This window comes from Vanessa atalanta, chromosome 1, assembly GCF_905147765.1.
Source record: "Vanessa atalanta chromosome 1, ilVanAtal1.2, whole genome shotgun sequence".
In the NCBI taxonomy this organism is placed as follows: domain Eukaryota; kingdom Metazoa; phylum Arthropoda; class Insecta; order Lepidoptera; family Nymphalidae; genus Vanessa; species Vanessa atalanta.
The window spans coordinates 12,666,649-12,680,674 of record NC_061871.1 but is presented as its reverse complement, the minus strand read 5'-3'; the positions used below and the strand labels follow the sequence as shown (position 1 = coordinate 12,680,674).

Here is a 14,026-nt window from a genome sequence, read left to right as displayed (position 1 = left end):
AGTGTTCCTTCAACTGTTATAGAATATCGAAATAAAATCATTACATTATAGGAGACGTGTTCAGAACTTTGGACTACGTCTAAAAATGCTTCACGTGATGAAAATATTATGCACGCACGATACAATAAAAGTTGGCATTTTCTATTTTTCACAACTGGCAAGATGGCGACCTCCGTGGTCGAGTAGTTTGTACCTACACCGGTTTTTATGGGTATGCCACTCCGATGTCCCGAGTTCGATTCCTGGCCGAATCGATGTAGAAAAAGTTCATTCGTTTTTTTATGTTGTCTTGAGTCTGGGTGTCAGTGGTACCTTCGTTACTTCTGATTTTCCTTAACACAAGTGCTTTAGCTACTTACATTGGGATCAGAGTAATGTGATGTTCTCCAATATTTAAAAAAAAAAGATCTGCGCTATTTATGCTCGAAATGTTCTACCATTATTGGGTAATACTTGAATGTTTATGATTTATCTTCATTTTACAATCTTTGTTCAATATGTAGATTATTTTTATTCAGTATTTTAAGCTATATGTTTTAATTAAAAATAAACAACAACAACAACAACATTACTTGTGGATATATAGCTTTTTAAGAAATATTGGCCAGTTATAAATGGTGTATAAACATTAAAATAATTAAAAAAAAAAACATTTATCAAAATTTTATGTTAAAAAACGTACGATAAGTTTCAAAAATATAAAAAAATCATATAAATTATAAAAATTGCAAAATACATTAGAAAAGGATTAAGGGTAATTAATTTGTGTTAATATTATATATGTTTTATAATAGCGTAACGTATTGAAAAGAAATCATAAGCTGTCATCCATTTTGATTAACAAAATCTGATCTGATTTACAAAATGAAAATCCAATTAAAATAAATTCTTATCTACTTTAGCTTAAGATGTAGTTTTCAATTTACAATTTTATGCGTATAACGATCTTTCGAAGCTGCAGACTATTTTATTTCTTCGAAGGATTAACATTTCCTTAAAACTAGTTCTTGCCGTCGATGTAAACGTCAAAATCCTTCGGCTAACAGCATGGGCGCCTTTAGGACGTGCATAATCAGAGCCTGATTGGACTCTCAAATTCTAGCTGGAAACTTAAAAGGTTACCTATCCGAAAAACTCGTACTATAATTAAACAATAAGTATGAAACATTACAGGGAAAGGGTTCATACTCCCACTACCAAACCCATGTAGCTGAAAAACCATATAGGACCCTCATTTACAATTAATATGTTATGTCATAATCAAAGTCCTGTTCTATTTTTTTAGGCTGACCATGTCTGTATTACCTCGTGGTTACGAATGTCATCGACCAGCACCAAGATATGGATACGTGAAAGGAGAATATAGCATCTACTACAAGAGACCACGTTACGGGCAACCTCGGCCACAGCCATTTCAAAGAGAAACCGCGCCGTACTGTGGAGGACCTAGTAATGCACCAAGAGAAAGGTAATTTAAAATACACATAATTTTAACATTTCCTTATTTTCTACTATAAAAAAGTACATATATGTTCTTCTTACCAATAATACCTTCTAAGCCCAACTTCTGCGACCATGGTTGTCAAACTCAACAGTAACTAGTCACCAATATACAAGCACACACTTGTAAACACTAGTCTCTCTTATTCCGATGATGATGGATGATGGATGGCAATCTCATCAGAATAACAGAGAATAAGAGAGCTTGGAAAGTGTTCAAGCAAAGACTAACCACTTTATGTGATTGCCGCGAGTGATACTGCGAACTTCCTAACTTCGAACTGGAACTAAAACTTCTCGATAGAAATTGCTTAATAACTCTACTATATTACTGATTAAACTTAGAATTCTAAACTCAGAACCTCCAGATTTGCAGCCTTACAAGCTAGACCAATTATTCTTTAATAATTTAATTTAATACATATTCAATCAAAATGACTCAGAATATTTTTTTAATACTAGTTAGTTTTGAAAGATCAGTTACTAAACATTTTTTTGTGGATACAGACCCTGTTGCTACGATTACCCATGCAAAGCGGATTGTTTTAATCACGGAGCAGTCACCAGGCCAAGCGGCAGATACGCGAGGACTGTCTGGTATCCAGGCGAGTGTTGTCCGGTGGTGCCACCTTGCCAAGCTTTCACCTGTCCTAATCCACCATATCACCCTTGTTGTGTGTCCACGGTCAATAAGTTTGTTTAAAATTGGAACGTTATTTAAATGCTAAGATGTTAACCGTTTGTTTAACGACTACAAACATCGTCCATATAAGTTTTAAGTCGCATGTGATTTGTATACGGTGTCGTAATAAATGTCGCCAATTGATTTAAGATATTTTTTGTTTGATTAATGCCTTGATGTGACAAGGTCCTATTCATAATAAAATATTTATTAAATGGGTCATACAAATTGACTTGTCTTAAATACAATTACTATAAAAAAATACTGTTTAACATTATGTAATAAACAATATTTATTATATTTAACGTTAATAAAAGCTTATATCTATCGAGTACATTCTGAGGTTGGAAATTAGACACATGTGACATGACATGGGACCATGTTACACATTCCAATTGAAAAACCTTTTCATAAACTATCGGAGTGAAGAATTGTCGAACTTCAAATTCATAATTATGCGCAGTTTGTACAATAAACCAAATCGGTACTGTACATATCACAACAATCAATCAATTTAGAGGTCTGGATGTTCTGTTACAATTTGTTCTAATTATTATCCAACTAAAATAAAAAAAAAATCAATAATTTAATCCGTGGGACAAATTAAATTCTAAGGAATTGTAAAATATGAGAATTGTAAAAAATTCAATTACGTAGCGTTAGTGAATAGAAACTGGACCAATTCCGCATCAAATCGGATACTATCGCCTTCTTCAAATACTATACAGCATAAAAATACTTTATTTTACATGTTGACACCATACACTGTGAATGTTATGTACACTTGTAATCGATGTACATATCAGAAGTTGATTTTCTTTTTTTGGATGTTGTGTAAACCATCAATTAATATGTATATTGTTAGTGTACTTATTAAATAAATAAATAAATAAACGCTCTACATGTAATGACTGACTCTACCACAGACCCTCATCACACTGGGATAGGGTGCTGACACTCGAAATCAAGCAAGTATAAATCATGATCAAGACTTTTTTTTAATATATTAAATATAAACATATAGGTTTTATGATGGACTTATTATTTATTTTATTCATTCTACTAATTAATTTGGCGAACCCTAATATTGCTTACAAATGCATAATAAATTCGTATTTTTTTTTAATATGAGAATTTTATCATAATTAAATTTTTAGAACACACTAACTCTTATCCTATTATTACATTATTACGTGTATTAATAATTTAATACATTATCAAAATTATTCAAATTCCTTTTGTAGTCATGAATTAAAAATGCAAGAACAAGCGATGAAATGTGTTCAAAATGTACTGTATAACATTTCTGGGATTTTAACTAGGTAGATGTTTGATGCGACTGTTTTGCAATAACGTTTCGTCAAAGCAACTCGGCTAGGCAATGGTTATGTTCCACCTTATTCCAACTTACTTGTGGAAGGAATAGTGCATCTTCCAACATGTATTTCATCTGATTGGTCTTTTTTTATTATTTTATGATATAGTTAGCAAATGGGCCACCTTATCTAAAAAATAGACATATAAATATGAATGATTATGCCACATTTGAAGAGCATAAATTTTCATGTGCTTATTTTGTGTTTATAATTCATCTCGTGCTCGGCATCGTGTGTATTATTTAAATAAAATTCTGCCACATGCACCCGCATTGGATCAGCGAGGTGGAAAACGTTATCCCCAAAGGGAGAGACCTCAGGCTTTAGACGTAGCAGTGAGTCATTTACAAGCTGTTATTTTACTATAAACTAACCATATCCACCTTTTTTATAGAAATTAAAACAAAATGGTTTTTGAAAAATTTTGGGGATTTAACCTTAAATTCCTCAGTCGAAGTCGGGTCGGGTATTGTGTAGTAAGTAATGTTATTGCTATTCTGCTAGCACTTCCCGCCTACATACTGTTCCCCCGAGCGGTGAGCAGTTGTTTAAGAGCGCTTTTTGAGATCAGTTGGCTTTATCCGTTTTGGCTGCGTTCGTATTTGTGCAATCAGTTACGCGTATTGTGTATTAAAATAAACATTACCGACCAAACATCTATCGTTTTCGAATTAAATCGCGAATGTCTGGTGCAGCATAATGCTTTGTTGTTTTTTATTAATATTATTTTGTTTTTCTGGTAAGACTTTAAGATATTTTTTAATGTATTTAATAAAAATATAAGTTCATAATTTTAATAAACAGTAATTATTATTTTAGTAAACACTTATCGAAAATCGTCAAATAATTTTTCTTCAGTTATTATCCTTCGTCTAGATACGTTACTGTATATCTCTATGTTGTTGTCATTGTATGTAATGTGACTTATTATCATTAGTTCCGTGGTTCAAAGATCTAATTAAAATATTGTTTAGGTCCGAGACACGAGACAGTCCACCCACTTGTGTAGTTTTTGCTAATAAGTGTCTGTACTTTATTAAATCCAATACATTTTATGAATAAAATTATTCAAGTCCTTAACAAATTATCCCGTTGTATACCCTTCCATGTTAAAGAAGCATTTATGTATTATTTATGTATAGTAGATATAGGTAAGTCTTTTTTTATTTGTATAACGTTATTTTGTATACAAAAACAAAACAGGTCTACTTGGTGGTAGGGCTTTGAACAAGCCCGTCTGTTTAGGTACCACCCACTCATCAGATATTCAACCGCCAAACAGAAGTACCCAGTATTGTTGTGTTCCACTTTGAAGGGTGAGTGAGCCAGTGTATCTACAGGCACAATCCCTTATGCCATAACATCTTAGTTCCCTAGGTTGGTGGCGATTTGGTGATGTAAAGAATGGTTAATATTTCTTACAGCGCAATTGTCTATGGGCGGTAGTGACCACTTACCATCAGATGACCTATTTGCTCGTCCGCCTATCGATATCATAAAAAAAGGTTCAATGGACAATGATAAATTAGAACGAGTAGAAAAGGCACGCTCATCCCTGACAGAGGCTTATTTCAAAATCTACAAGATAGATTTTCTACCGCCAAACAGAAGTACTCAGTATTGTTGTTTTCCGGTTTTAAGGTGAGCTTCCCAGTGTAACTCCAGGTATAAGGGACAAAATATCTTAGTTCCCAAGGCTGGTGGCGCATTGGCGATGTTCGAAAGATGCGAGAAAGGGTTAATATTTCTAAAGTAAATAAAAAATAATATTTACCTGCGAAATTGCACATCTGTACAATAATTTCGAATTATAGTGTAATTCAAATAATTTCTTTTTTTATTAAATTAATTGACTATGGTTTTTAATCACTGCGAATTTGTTTAAACAAAACAATAAACAAAATCCTTTGAGTACACTTTGTCCAGGTTAATAAATACTAGATAATACGCAGCACCTGTCTACGCATTTAGCGTTTTACGCAAACAAAATATATATTAACAAATAATTATAATATTATTATAATCGCTCCCCAGTCGTCAACAATTCATTTTTGGGTATTATATTAGGTCCTCGGACAATCGCTGTATATATTTTTATAGCTTTTGGGGTCGTAGGTTTTAAGTATAAAAAGTAGCCTATGTCTTTTCTCAGAATTCAAGCTTGTTTCATACTCGGTTTCATCAAATCCGGTTCAGGGGTTAGGCCGTGAAAGCGTAACAGACAGACAGACACAAGGGGTAAAAATTATGAGTGATAAGCCAGGCGACACACGCCCTTTAAAAATAAAATAAAGTATGTACAATATTAAAAATAAGTAAAATAATATAATAAAGTTTATTTTAAAAGGATAAACAATTTCCATAAAACAACTATTTTACATTACCTAGTTACCTAAATTAGTAACGAGATATTCAAATTTGTTGTTGATATAATCATTAAATGTTATCATCTTCTTGCGTTCCCCCTGCATATCTAAGAGACGAGGGCTCTGCCACTTACACTGCTTAGAACCTCTACACGCTTTGTTTCGGTCGTGGTCGCAAACTTTATTCGCGTAAAAAACTATTTCACACAAAGAAATGACTCATACGTTCTCCACAAAGTTCTCAGGCAAGTTTTTTTAATTAAATTATTTATCAATGTTATTTCAAACACGATGATATCATAATTACGCATCACTAAAACAAGTTCTGCATTAAGATTATTCATATTTTATGGACATTATTTGCAAATGTACATAGAAGAGTATTTTTTAATAATCATTCGCTACAAACTGTGGAATCACTACAAGTTTGTAGGTAATTATATCATCCATTATAAATGTTTGTGATGTAATAATATATTTAATACACATATATACTCGTACAGAAATGCAGGAACTGCGTGACACAGTCCGTGCTTCAATCGCATACTGCAAACTTTGGTATGTGACACAGTTATTAAGAAATTTCTGCGTGGATATTATTATTAATCGAAAAAAAAAAAAAACTATACAAGAAGAAAATGGCAACATTGGGTGCACCCAAAGGGAAGGGAAGGGGTTGAATAATGAGTGCACCCACTATACGTCTTAAGCATAACAAGTGCTCAAGTGCAAGCAGTATTCTGGTGATCTCCCCTTCCGTCAAATATGAGTTTTACTTGACCTTCTCGTTGAGCCTCACCGATGGTCCAACACATGGTCGGGGTTTTTGCACCTCCTGCACTCTGAATCAAAACTTTCTTGGGCTTGAGGGGCGATAATTATACCCATTTAAACAGACACCCCTGCCAGATTTACGCTATTCTGTAAATGCACTCGTATTGAGATTATAGCTAAACTTTATTTTGAAGCTTCGTCAACAGGTATCGTATTATAAAAGGCCTTTTATACCTTCATAACATCAGTCTCTTCGTAAACTTCTAAAGATACCACGGAAGTGTGGCTCTAACATAATTATCGTCGTATCTTACGCTCGAACTTGAGCTTCTATGACATAGTTCAGCTTGTCGTTTGTACATGATTAGTAAGATTCTAAACTGATATCATAAATTATTTATTGCCATTTGTTATTGGCAGGCGACTACGTGGACAATAATTATTAGGTGTTTAATTTTTAATGTGTTTACACTTTCACAAAAATATTATTATTATTAGCCGTTCTCAGCCCACTAACCTACTGAAATAAATAACATGCATCTGTTCTTCATAATATGTTTCAATAGCAGATGTATTTGATATGGAATCTATCAGAACACAGAGTAAGATTATCAGTAGGTATGTGGGAAGCGTCATTGCTTGAAAGTGTGCCATTATATTTGCATCAGGCGTTTTGTGAATGTACATATAACTATTTATTAACAGCTACAAGTATGCTTACTGGTATGAAACGTGGATGGAAACTATACCTATCTGATGTGTTTTATGTTATAAATGCAAACATTTGTGTGAACATTTGCTACAAATATTTTAACGGATTTCGAACTTGATTAATACATACATGGAGTAGGTATTTATATAACAAAAGGGAGGCGACAAAAAAATCGCGTTTAAAAATTTTCGAGTTAGAAATTTTGTAGGCAAATATTCGACTTACAAAAGCTTAGATTTCCTACCAAATTATGCGTACAAGTGTAAAATAAATAAAAAAAAAAAACAACCTTTCCTAGAATCGTTACTCTTATTTATTGTACATTCTTAAAAATATAAAAATATTTTTACGAATGTACATTTATACAGAAAGTAATATTTAATCTAAAATCGATTGCTTCCTCATCATATATCAGCTATCGAGGTTATTTGTTTAAAATTAAAATGTTAAGAGAATGTAATCAAACTATTATATGTTCGAGATACAGATGTTTGATTTTTTTCGAGTGTTTTTTTATTATGATTTAGGTAAGCAGACGGGCAAATGGGCCAGCCGCCACTGGCCTAAGGCATTGGCACTGAAAGAAATCTCAACCATTTCTCACGTCGTTGATACGCCATAACCTTGGTAACGAAGGTTATGTCCATTGTGCCCGTAATTACACTGGCTCACTCATCCTTCAAACTGGAACACAGTAATACTAAGTATTGTTGTATAGTGGTAGAGTGAATGATACCTACCCAGACTGGCTCATACCAAGTTCCTAAGTAATGAAGGAAAAATAAATACTAATTATTTCCACTTGTCGAGGGCTCAGATTTCGAATAAAGTATGTTAAAGGAGGTTGTGGAGGGGATACAAGTGTTCAGGTATTAAGTACATTTATCGGGATAAAAATGACCTATAGGTACAGCTTTTCCAGACTATAATATATTCCTGTGCCAAATTTGATTCGGATCCGTTGAGCCTTTTGAACGTGATCAAATAACAAACATTCATCCAAAATGTCGAATTTATAATACAAGTAAGATAAACCACACTACAGGCTACTCTTTCATATTGCACTTGGCATAATATACCTGATAATACAGACTTCCAATAATAGGGTATTGGTATTCTGTAAGTACTCACTTCGCATCTAATTCGAAATATTGAAAACATACTTACGGTGATACGCTATTCTGTGTGAATCCTTTAAATGTTTAATAATATATTATAAAAGTCAATATCGAATATTACATTGACATTTCAACATTGATGAAACTCGAATTAGTTTACAGAGTAGTCCTACGAAGGATTGGAAATAAAGTCACAAATTCATTTCGTTATTCTTAAACGAGAATTTTTTTTTATATTAATTAGTGTTGAATCGAAATACCAGTAGTTTTATGTTATTGTTCTTTTTTAATCTGTTTTGTTAGTAGTGTTACTATTACTTATATATTTTACTAGCCGTGCCCGCAGCACTTCGTGCGCGTCTGTATTTAATAAAAAAGCGTGACTTTATTATTATTTTACATATAATTCTAAAATAAAACTAGCCTAAGTTACTCCTTATTACATCAGCTATCTACAACAAAGTCCCGTCAAAATCGGTCCAGCCGTTCTAGAGATTAGCCGGAGAAACAGACAAACAGACAGACAAAAATTGTAAAAAATGTTATTTAGGTATATGTACCGTGTAGACATACTAATAATATATTAACATCAGCTAAAATATAATAATTTAAATTTAAAAATTGTTTTAGGAAGCATCGCTGCGCCAAGCCAAGCGGACATAGACATCGGCAGGTTAGCGATGACGCACAACATGTTATGTTTACACATTTTATAAGAATTATTAACACCATTTTAAACTGGAATAGCGACGTTAACATTATTTTAATCCAATAAAACTCATTATTTTATTGTTTTAACAAACATGTTTAAAACGTAGTAAAAATTTTTATTCTAGAAATTCATGTATGCTCTATCATAATTTCCGCATATTTTTGTAGTTACGTTACAGTTGTTAGGTATACTGGCATGCACTGGAATAGGCATTTATAAATACAATCACAAATACCCTCGAAAATAGCAGTGTCTGCGTCATTGTACATCATAAAACACTTTATACAAAGCGTATGAAATCGAACATTATTATTACGACTTACAAACTTTGGAATTTCCGAAAATATGTATTTAGGAAAGCTTAGTACACTTTTTCTTCATTCGAGCGCTATCAATTCTTCATCTACATGTGCTTTTGAATTATTTATCATCATGACAACCAAGACGAATGAGGTTTCTACATATACCTCATTGGTGGATATTAAAAAATATATTTGCTCCTTTTCAGCGCTGATAAATAAATGCGCTCGTCTTATCCCAAACATTCCTGAAAAAAATGACACTTAGTAGGTTAATAAAAATAGTAATTGTCTATTTTATCAACTTAGTGTTTTGGATAATGCCGAATACCGTCACAGTAAATAATATTTATTTAGAGTATCAAATTAATTGTAAGACTAGAGTCATATATGGCAATAATACAACTAACTTTTCGATATTAATTCAATCTAAATTTTACTTTTCGGTTAAAACAGCGTCAAGACATGTCCATTAACTGTGCGCATCTAAATTATATGCTCGAAATCTACAGTTTTTATGTCTCTCTGATTTATAGTTTCGAAAATGTATTAATATGACACTATTTACTTTGATAATAAATAAATGTTTTATGAAAAAATATAGGAAACTAAAGTAATCGTTAATTGGTTCTATTCTTTAGTACTTCGTGTCAGAATGTATGAATTTCATTGATAAATCTTTTTATATATTATTACTAATTATTATATTATGTTGTAACTTTTAACCCTAACCTTTGTCCTTAAAGCCTTGATTTTAATTCTTAACCCATGATTGCGAATATTAACCCGGACAAGACCGACTGAATTTTCATAAACTTATTTTGTATTTATGGTCGTAATTCATTTCGTGCGCAGCGGTTAATGTTACTATTGTGATGTTAACATGCGTCGGGTGAATAAATACACAATATCAACCGGGTGCGTGGTGGAATAAGCTCCAAAACATTCACTGAATAGAAGATTTGCCCATGAGTTGATGCTTTTACTTAAATTAAAATATAAGCAAATCAAAAACCAAATTTGCTATTATCAAGTGTGATATCTTAAGTGATAAATTTGCAACATCATATAAATTTCAATTTACCACTGTTGCAGAATATGCTTATAAATGATTATATATGCGGCATTAATTCAAAGAATATACTAACTTATTACCTGTAGATTTTTTTTTATGTAGTACGTTTTATTTGTTATTGTCTTTTTGTAACGAGAGATTTAAAGTTTTTAACTGAAAAAACTAAAACTGTTTTCCTGGCTTCTCGTTTTATGCAAAGCTTTGTTTTCATTATAATGTATTTTTTACATATTGGAAAGAAATATTTCCACAAAACTACAATTGCTACTTTTTTACAGTATTCCAACAACATACACGTTCCGTGAACATCGCCCATATTTTTCGCATAACAGCCGGTCTCTGGAAACCAATCAGATTTACCAAACGAATGATTACAATGATAATAGGATCAGATTCGCCAAACGACAATCACCGTTGCAAATTTCATATGCACCGAAGACCGTTACCCAATATGACGAAAAAATCCCGCTCAAAGTGCACGAACCAAGAGAAGATCCAAAACTTTTCTATCAATCCGATGTATATCTTGAGGAGATTAATGGCCGCAATATAAATCAAGAAGTAGCATCCATATACCCTGGAAGACAATACATTCGAGCTGATGAGAAATATCGCGTGCCGAAACATTTGCTAAGAAGTTATTATGAAAATCATTCTTACGCTCCACGTACGTAACAAACTATTTCTTTTTATTTATGTAAACACGTATGCACTATCCATATAGTGCTTCTATTGTATTGATGGGTCTCAGTAATCTTCGTGTTTCGGGTGTCGTCGTGTCTCTATCAAATGCAGTTTGATTTCGGAGTAGTTGTATAGATTTGTCACTTTTTTTTTGTTTTTGTTTGAAGGTACACAGTACTTCCATTTTGGAAATGTAATATATATGTATCTGAGATTACTTTTAAAATAACAATTGACTTCATAGACACTAGTCGTAGCTTAATTTTTTACCTACTATTAATCAATTTCACAATTTCCTTAAGCAGCTAAAGTCGCAGTCACAATAGCTGATTTACAACGATCACTTATATTTTCAAAGTAATTAAAACGAATCATAATACCTAATTAACAATTATATATTAAAGTATAAAATAAAATTTATATGCATATGTGCATGCCATATGCATATAAATACGAATATTTCTAAGATTAATTAATAAAATACAAGCACTAAGTTGCTACATTATTATCTAAAATTTCTTTATAGACATCTAATATTATAAAAATATATCATCTATCTATCTATAGATAAATAATTCTACAAAAATAAAAATAAATCCTACCCCACTTAAGAGAATTGACAATATTTCATCACAATCTTATTATCCGTATATTATTAACCGACGAAAAAAATAATCAATTAAGAATTATATTTTTTCAAATATTATTACAACGATAAACAATTATTTAAGTAGGTACCTTCATAAGCTATTTTGTCACATTTCAGCACAAAAAATTTGCATACAGTGTCCCCGCGATAGAACATTAGTAGCCAAAGTAGGAGCCGACCGAGTATTCTTTCAAAGTCCTACACTAAAGACATGTTCAGGACGTAAAGCACCTACAAATGTCCGCTTTGTTCACATGTACGGAGCTAAATTTGGAACATTACTTGAACGGGGTTCCCACGTGGTACTCGGCAGACTCATGTACAAGAATCAAGTGAGTTACACGCTACAAGTTTTTATTGATTAATTTCACCTTCATCTATAATAATATTTATGAGAGTATTATCTTCCTAACTAATCTTTGAACATACATTTGGTGCAAAGATTCAGACCAATGGTAGAACTGTTTATCATTAAATAAGAATTAAGTACAGGTTTGATTTGATTTGAAACATCTATTGGCACGCCTTTAAGATAAGACTGAATCATATGCTGTGTCAGCAAAAGGCATAACGCTGTCCTGTGCCGTCATGGTTCCTAGTGTCTACGTAGGGCGTGTACTAAATGTTGCTTAAATTTATTATAATAATAAAATATTTATTTTATTCAAAAGCTATTTAGTTTTATTTATTTTTTAAATAAAGAGCACATTTAGTTATTATTTTATTTAATATATGTATTTAAATATACACGTCATATTTTGAAAGCAATGTAAAATCATTGAAAAATATAAATTTATTTAATTTTAGAGTCTCCAACATTGCAAGATTCAGGTGCATGTTATCGTTCAAACTTGTCCAACACCGAAGTATTTGATATCGCATTGCGAAGACGAATACAAGCCATGCAATTTCACATGTCGTGACAAAACATTAGAATTACAAGGAGAGTCCGCTTTATTTTGCGGTGAAGATATGAAATGGGAAGGCTTTCTACCGCAATGTAGAGGTAAAATAAATAATTACTTTTAGGTACATAACGAGTATTCCTTAGTTCTCCATTCTTAGTTCTCCATTTCTATATTACAAAATGTCTATAATAATTAAAAATTTCCTAATTGCTAGAGGCGGTACTTCTATTATCTTGATATTATTTTGTAGACCAATTAAACATATTAAAATAATGATGTCTTCAAAATCGACTCGAAAGCAATTAATTAATTAACTGCGCAGAATATTTTAGTGTGCATAATTGTATTTGTAAACAAAAATGCTCTCTCATAAATCATCAATCTAATGCATCCGAAAAGAGTAATGCGCAAAACCAGTGACTTTATTATTAGAGAATTTCGTGGTAGAGATTGCAGTGCTAAAGTATAACTTTACTTAACTCGTGCGCTATAAAATCATATTTACCTTGAGAATCGACGCCATGTCCGAAATCGGTCACAAGGCTGTCAGTGCTGTCACCTAATAGATTAATATCCTATCAACAAAGACGATGTTTTTAATATGTACCTATTTATAATATTGTTAAACTAAAAAAAATGCTTTAATTCTTATTATGTCATATTTTAGCTCGTAACTGGTGTAAGCCTCTGCCGCCACCGGATAACGGACAAATTAGTTGTAGAGGTGATACAGCAGAACTATATTTGGGTCTTGTGGAGGGAGCCCGGTGTCGAATACGCTGTCCATTAGGCTGGCGATGGAACGACAAAGCTGTTTCTGTCTGTCGACGGGGAACTTGGACAAATATATTAAAGTGCATACCTAAAAAAGAAAAGCAAAAATAGATCTGTATTCAAAAACTATTTCTTATCTTTAATTCTTATACTTTTATTATATAAAATATTACAGTTTTTAATAAATACCAAAAACAGATTTTTTGTTTTCTTTTCCAGTTAATTAGATTATTCAATACATTTATATATATGTATCAATATATATATATATATATATATATATACAATCTTAAGGTGGCTTATGGTGGCTATACCGTTGAATTTGTAATTAGGATCAATTGTGAAATACATTATTAATGCCCCTTAAATTTACATTTTAAGACTAAGGCTTAACCTT

General features: G+C 32.0%; 2 protein-coding genes across 3 annotated transcripts; both read left to right on the top strand.

Annotated features, from left to right (window-relative positions):
* The first annotated feature begins 701 nt into the window (after positions 1-701).
* Positions 702-2,335, top strand: LOC125066130. The gene is made up of 3 exons (XM_047674058.1): positions 702-754; positions 1,286-1,468; positions 2,008-2,335. Exons 2-3 carry the CDS (start codon positions 1,293-1,295, stop codon positions 2,201-2,203), a joined length of 372 nt encoding a protein of 123 aa, XP_047530014.1. The 5' UTR covers positions 702-754; positions 1,286-1,292; the 3' UTR covers positions 2,204-2,335.
* A 1,799-nt stretch (positions 2,336-4,134) lies between these two features.
* Positions 4,135-13,801, top strand: LOC125063866. Of its 2 annotated transcripts, none has more exons than XM_047670556.1 (6): positions 4,135-4,297; positions 9,159-9,201; positions 10,893-11,281; positions 12,065-12,279; positions 12,755-12,953; positions 13,523-13,801. In XM_047670556.1, the coding sequence occupies exons 1-6, from the start codon at positions 4,258-4,260 to the stop codon at positions 13,738-13,740; spliced, it is 1,104 nt and encodes a 367-aa protein (XP_047526512.1). In that variant the 5' UTR covers positions 4,135-4,257; the 3' UTR covers positions 13,741-13,801. The 2 variants fall into 2 exon arrangements, with proteins under 2 accessions (XP_047526512.1, XP_047526508.1); XM_047670552.1 differs by having other exon boundaries at positions 9,159-9,222.
* Positions 13,802-14,026: the final 225 nt, after the last annotated feature.

Excerpts from the sequence above, each read along its gene's own strand:
- LOC125066130 (XM_047674058.1), top strand. The coding sequence starts at position 1,293 with ATGTCTGTATTACCTCGTGGTTACGAATGTCATCGACCAGCACCAAGA. Across the intron at positions 1,469-2,007 it reads AGTAATGCACCAAGAGAAAG|ACCCTGTTGCTACGATTACC; the intron begins GTAATTTAAAAT and ends TTGTGGATACAG.
- LOC125063866 (XM_047670552.1), top strand. The coding sequence starts at position 4,258 with ATGCTTTGTTGTTTTTTATTAATATTATTTTGTTTTTCTG. Across the intron at positions 9,223-10,892 it reads TTAGCGATGACGCACAACAT|TATTCCAACAACATACACGT; the intron begins GTTATGTTTACA and ends ACTTTTTTACAG. Across the intron at positions 12,954-13,522 it reads CTTTCTACCGCAATGTAGAG|CTCGTAACTGGTGTAAGCCT; the intron begins GTAAAATAAATA and ends GTCATATTTTAG.